Below are 6,479 nucleotides of genomic sequence, written 5' to 3' on the forward strand. Positions count from 1 at the left end.
CCCACAAACCAGTAACTGCCCTCCCAAACACTTTCCGCTAATGCCCCACTGTCCAAAATTTGCAGGACAGCCACTTGGAAGTCTCCATCTACCTTCACCAAAACTACAGGTTAGATACTTTAGGTTCAACAGAAGCAACTTTTGACAGGAGAATTCTACAGATTCTATCCTCCTTCTATATTCCAGGTCTGGCACTACCCACCCTACATGACCTAGCTAGATAGAGAGCATCCCATCCATGGGTCGTATCCTCCTTAATGCCATCCAGAGAAAGGAAGCTTGGGTACTTTATGTGAAAGGGGAGAAAGAGACCTTTCCCTGGTGCCAGCATTCAACCTTCATACACATACACTCGAGAGACAGCCAGAGCTTCAATTTTCGTAGTCTGTATCGGACCTTGTTCCAAGGGACTGACTTCGGTTTCACAAGCCTAGACCCCTACATTAGGGGACATTTCAACTCCTCAGATCTTTCTATACTCACTTGAGCGTAGATCTTCAGAAGCTTATCACATAGTTGCATGTGCCTCTCCTGGTGGAAGAAGGGCTTCACCCATTCATGGATGGATCCCCCATTCATTCCTCCAGAGGAAGTGCATTCATAGCAAACCATCCAGGTTTCCCTTCTCCCATTGTCAGTTCAGGTGAGAGATAATATCTGACCCAGAGTTAACTGGTGAACTTTATAGGTTAGGCAGGGATTTGAGCCTTTATCTCCCCCACCCTTAAGCCAGAACACTGTCCACTTTGCTACACTTCACTTCAGTTTTGCCCAATTGTTGCACATCTATTGGTATTTTGAAGGGCAGGTGTTTCATAAATGTTATGTGTTGTGTTCTCACTGCAGGTATAGCTGTACATAAGCAACAAAAGTATTTTTCACACCCATCTTTAAATTGTTTATGGTTTACTTTGAAGGAGGCCCAAAGGAAAAATCCTGAGGAGAAATGTAACGTCTTTATGGATGTATGTCAGAATTTTCAACCTGTATTTCGTTATTTCTGCATGGAAAAATTTCTTGATCCAGCAGTATGGTTTGAGAAACGGCTGGCATATACTCGCAGTGTTGCTACTTCATCAATAGGTACTGTAAAAATATGGCTGGTTTTTGGCACACTTCAATAATAATTTTCTAACTATAAAGACAAATTGAAAATTGTGTTTTGTTTCAACAAGAGCTAAAGGTCTTAATCTATTTAATAACTAAAATGTAATGACTCTTGCTGTTTTGTCCTCCTCTTCCAAGGTGCTCCATGAGCTTTAGTTGATAGTACATAGATTTTGATCACAGGGGACAAGTTTTAATTGTTGGGGCTGATAGTTTTGGCGCAGTTAGAGGGCTGCTTTCTTTTCTATAGGTATTTTCATTCAGGTGTATAGCTGACTGGGAATGAAATGCCAATGTTACTCGTTTGCTTTGTTGACTTAACTGTGAATCACCTCCCACATGTTTTGGCATCTTCACAATGCACCCATGTGTGAAAGTTTACTGAGATTTAATCCATTTAATAATTAAAAAGTAAACTATCATTAAAAATGGTATGGTTTATGCTGCCCAAAAGTGTACAGTAGCTGCTTTAAATATAAGATGGCAGCATGAGTGTACTGGCACTGTGACATAGCACTACATGGGATTAATTTATTTTGTGAATGGGAGAAAGAGAGGGAGCCGCACTCAGGTGTATTTTCTATCCTTAGGCATGTTCCCAAGCATTTCAATCCTCCCACCAGTTCTTTGTTCCTCTTGAAAAACCATTGCTGAAGATTAGGGGACCTTCCAGAGTAGCACTTAATGCAACATGGTAGACTGTGGTTGGAAAAGGAGAATAGACCTTCTCAGAACCTTACAAGCAAGGAAAACCTGTTGGGCGGGGAATAAATAAATGCAGAGAGAAGCTGTGAGTTATATGTATAAAGGGGAAAAATGAAATGTAGACAAGTGCTTCTGGGTTCATTTTGAGACTTCCTTCTTTCAGTTGGCTACATACTTGGTCTTGGAGACAGACATGTACAGAATATTCTGTTAGATGAGCAAACCGCAGAACTCGTGCACATTGATCTAGGTATGTATAAACACAAGGGATCATATATTATTCTTTTGTGTATATATAACCATTTTAAAAACGTTGCATTTCTCTTTTCCTCTGCCAGGTGTTGCTTTTGAGCAGGGCAAAATCCTTCCTACCCCAGAGATCATACCTTTCAGGCTAACAAGAGATATAGTGGATGGAATGGGTATCACTGGTGTAGAAGGAGTCTTCAGGAGGTATAGTATATAACTGCAGTTGCTTCTTAAGCATTTCACTGTTAAAGTTACAATAGAATTCCACCAGCTCAGCTTTTTGAACAAGCTTGTAGTGTAAACCAGTGAAAACCATGTTCGTTACATTTTTATTTTTGGTCTAATGAGACCCAGTAAGAAACACTGCCATTAGCTATAAAAAACAAAATGCTGTCGTATATTGAAACTATTAGTGGAAAATAATTTAGAAAACTGTTCTGAAAATATCTTCTAGATGCTGTGAAAAAACTATGGTGGTTATGAGAAATTCCCAAGAAGCTTTGCTTACTATTGTAGAGGTAAGCCTTTTTTTTTTTTGTGGCTGTCGATGAAAAGCTGAAAGGTATTGGTTGTATTTAAAAACTTTCATAAACTTCTTTGGCATTTAAACTGTGGCAGCTCCTAGTGCAAAAAAGTTTGCTTCAACATTCTAAACTGTTAGGCACACGAAAAGTTTATAAATATTTTAAGCACTTATAAGTTGTCACAGGAGATTTACTGAAATATTGTATTGCAGCTCTGAACCTTTTCTGTTTCAAGGGAGCAGAATGTTTTAAGGAAGGAAAAGATGTTAGACTGACATATGAGCCCATTTGAACACACAACTGAAATTATTTAAATTTGAGGGCATGATCAAGCCCCAGCATGTGGCATGCATACACACACATCTGCACATGAAGGATGGCTTGGGATCAAGACTCCCAGCATATAGTACAACACAAATTACACTGGTTACCAGTTTGTTTTGAAGTGGTGCAGTTAACCCTTAAAACCCTAAGCAGCCTAGAACCTTATTTTCTCAGGGAATGTCCATGCATATATGAACCAACCAGAATCCTGAGATTAGCATTAAGGGCCCTGAATTCTGTCCCACCCTTAGTACCGTATTTTTCGCTCTATAACACGCACCTGACCATAACACGCACATCGTTTTTAGAGGAGGAAAACAAGGGAAAAAACATTCTGAATGAAACAGTGGATGTATCATTTTTGTGCTTCATGCTTTGGCCACAGACATGTGATCTGATGGTGAATTTGGGGTGACCCAATGCAAAAATCCTGAGAATCCCTGTGCATCCATGGTTTGTAACCACGTTTTTGCACCATTGCAGCCCCAGGCAACAGTGGGTGCGTGATTTTGGGGGGGCAGGCTGTAGCCATGGACATGCTATGTGCTCTGATGGTGAATTTGGGCTGACCCAATGCAAAGATCCTGAGGATCCATGTGGATCCATTTTTGCACCATTGCAGCCCCAGGCAACAGTGGGTGCGTGATTTTGGGGGGGCAGGCTGTAGCCATGGACATGCTATGTGATCTTATGGTGAATTTGGGGTGACCCAATGCAAAGATCCTGAGGATCCATGTGGATACATGCTTTGTAACCACATTTTAAGTGGGGAGGGAAGGAAAAACACAGAACGGACAAGGAGCACGAGAGGGGTGTGCAGAGAAGCAGCTGGCTAAGAATGCAGGAGAGGGGTATAACTGGGAGGGAGGAAAGGAAGGCAAAAGTTTTCTCTCACCTACCCACCCAAGCCAGCCAGCCAGCTCTCTCTCTCTCTCTCTCTCTCTCTCTCTCTCTCCCTCCTGCATGTTTTCCCCTCTGCTTGCCTGGAGGGGAGGGGCTTTCCCTGCTCTTTGTTCCGTTTGAGCAAACACAGCAAGGAAACAGAGATGGGTGGGCAGTAAGACCCTGAGGCAGAATGCAGGAAAGCAGCCACTTCCTCTTTTCAGCTTTCCCTTCTAGGAGACTCGCGATTTTTACCTGCTTTTTTTTTTGCCTCCCCTCGCACCATTTGGCTCCAGGGACCACACATTTGCTCAATAACAAGCACAGACATTTCCCCTTCCTTTTTAGAAGAAAAAATCTGCGTGTTATAGAAGGAAAAATACGGTAAATATTTTAACACAGTTGTAGGATGTTTTCTACCCAGTTTCCATTAGCAACCTAGCCACTGCTGTCTTGAACAGTTGGTATTCACACTGTGTGAAGACAGTCTTACAAATGACACACTATGGTAGTTCAACCTAGAGGTTACCACTTATCAGGTGGCCACAAACAGCTTAGAGGAAACTCTACAAGGAGTTGCTGTATTTGCTGTTGACAGAACGTTTATAACTGCCCAATTGCTAAAATAATGGAAATGTTTTATTACCAAGATGGGACCAAATCATAATATTTAATTCACATGCTGAACAACATTGCCAGTCTAAAGATTCTCCTACAAACATGGAATCTTTATCTGCCTGCCTTTTTAGGGCATTGAGCTAGCTTCATTTAGATGCATATTTTTGCCTTCTTTTACAGGTGCTTCTGTATGACCCACTTTTTGACTGGACCATGAATCCCTTGAAAGCTTTGTATTTGCAGCAAAGGCCAGAGGATGAGACAGACATCAACTCAAGTCTCAATGGTGCTGATCGGGGATGTAACAAAAAATCAAAGTAAGAAATCACTACTGGGGATGGGGGTTGTGACTAACATGAACATCTGCGAGGCTCTGCAATTTATATTTTCTTACATTTTTTTTATTCTCAACAGTGATAACCAGACGTTTAATAAAGTGGCAGAGCGTGTTCTGATGCGACTTCAGGAGAAGCTTAAAGGTGTGGAAGAGGGGACAGTGCTCAGTGTAGGAGGTCAGGTGAACCTTCTCATACAGCAAGCCATGGACCCAAAGAATCTCAGCCGCCTCTTTCCAGGGTGGAAAGCCTGGGTGTGAAAATGCGGGGTTGGTCTTAATGAGTAGAAAATGTTGCTGCAACGTAAGAGAACTTTGTTCCTGCTGTATTTAAAACCATCAGAACTGACAGTGGAATGCGCACAGTGGTCCTTGTTTTGCTGCTATGCAATGTACTTCACCAAGAGGGCGCCACAACACTGGCAGGAGGCTACAAGTGTGTGCCAACCATGATCACTATCCATGCTAGATAACTAACATTTAGAAGTCCCTGATCTATGGCATATGGAAGGTGCACAAAGTTTTCCATTGCTTTAAACCTGGAGACAAGAAACTGAAGTGTTATGAAATGATACATCAGACTTAAAGCTGACAAGTACATTGCCCAAAACAAGGCTCCATATCAAAACTGGGAAGAAAAATACGTAGAAGAATTAAAAATCATATGCACAGTGTAAACTCACAATAGATTACTGTTACTGATGGCTGCAATTATTTGCCTTAAGAAAATAGATCTATTAACTATTCATTGTAATAATCTGGGTAGCCTTTTGGTTTTTGTAAATGCTGATAACTGAATTTTCAGTTTTCAAAAATATATTATTTTTGTTACCCTTAGCTAGCAAAATCTTACCATGTGAAAAATGATATTTTTTTTTAACCTGTTTTCTATCATGGAAATAGTGGCTTTATCCATATTTTGTGTTTAAACAACATGCATTCAATTTCTAATGGTTGTGTTACTGTTTTAAAAATGTAAATTGCTCTTTTATCCCCACCACTGATTATGTAATCCTTGGGAGGGAAAAGGGGCACTATAAATGAATATAAACTTACTAAGTAAGTTTAAGATATATGAAAACATGTATTTACCTTTCAGTAATAGTTTCTGGCATGTGTTTGCCATGTTCATGCCATGGAAGGAAACAATTTGTATATGTACTTGGTATTGGATTCTGTGCTATTGGAGTGTTGATTCTCTACAAAATGGGTAATAACATCCACCGGATCCTGACAAAAATCCTGTAGAGCTCAAAAGCTAGTGACAAAACTCTTGTATGTGAAATAAAACTATGCTGTTACAGACAAGTATTGTCTCCAAAACCCTTTTTTACATTTGTCCTGTAAGAGAATAAATATAGTAGTATAGAAAAACTGAGCAGCAAGCCCAGAGGTTTAGAACAGTACTCCCAGAGCAGAGGGAGATTGTGACTACTTTACTCCTTTAGTCCTACTGCTGTGAGCTGAGCAACAGTGTCATCCATATGGGAGCATGGGGCTGGTCTCCTCCAGACAAACCACGAACTGCTAACCAAGAACAAATGCTTGGTAGGGTAGCAGAACTGAAAAGAGTGTGTCTGAGGCCACAGATATCCCCAGGACTTGGGGGGGGGGGTAGGACTAGTTACTCCCCACCCATGTTATCTCAGTGCCAGTGGTTGGACAGTTTCTTGTCATCATTTAATGGCCCAAGAAGCAATGGCAACCGTTGATGCAGGAGTTGGGATTTCTTTTGG

At 41.0% G+C, this 6,479-nt stretch overlaps 1 protein-coding gene across 2 annotated transcripts in view; it reads left to right on the forward strand.

The window, feature by feature from the left end:
- The window catches only part of ATM (ATM serine/threonine kinase), a 59,042-nt gene extending 52,991 nt beyond the window's left edge, over window positions 1-6,051 (forward strand). For both annotated transcript variants that reach the window (XM_079973237.1, XM_079973238.1), the window contains 6 exons: window positions 918-1,083; window positions 1,976-2,062; window positions 2,151-2,265; window positions 2,516-2,579; window positions 4,590-4,726; window positions 4,824-6,051. In XM_079973237.1, the coding sequence (XP_079829363.1) occupies window positions 918-1,083; window positions 1,976-2,062; window positions 2,151-2,265; window positions 2,516-2,579; window positions 4,590-4,726; window positions 4,824-5,004 (750 nt within the window). In that variant the 3' untranslated portion in view covers window positions 5,005-6,051. The remainder of the gene's footprint in view (window positions 1-917; window positions 1,084-1,975; window positions 2,063-2,150; window positions 2,266-2,515; window positions 2,580-4,589; window positions 4,727-4,823) is intronic.
- Window positions 6,052-6,479: the final 428 nt, after the last annotated feature.

This window comes from Podarcis cretensis (assembly GCF_951804945.1).
Source record: "Podarcis cretensis genome assembly, chromosome: 4".
In the NCBI taxonomy this organism is placed as follows: Eukaryota; Metazoa; Chordata; class Lepidosauria; order Squamata; family Lacertidae; genus Podarcis; species Podarcis cretensis.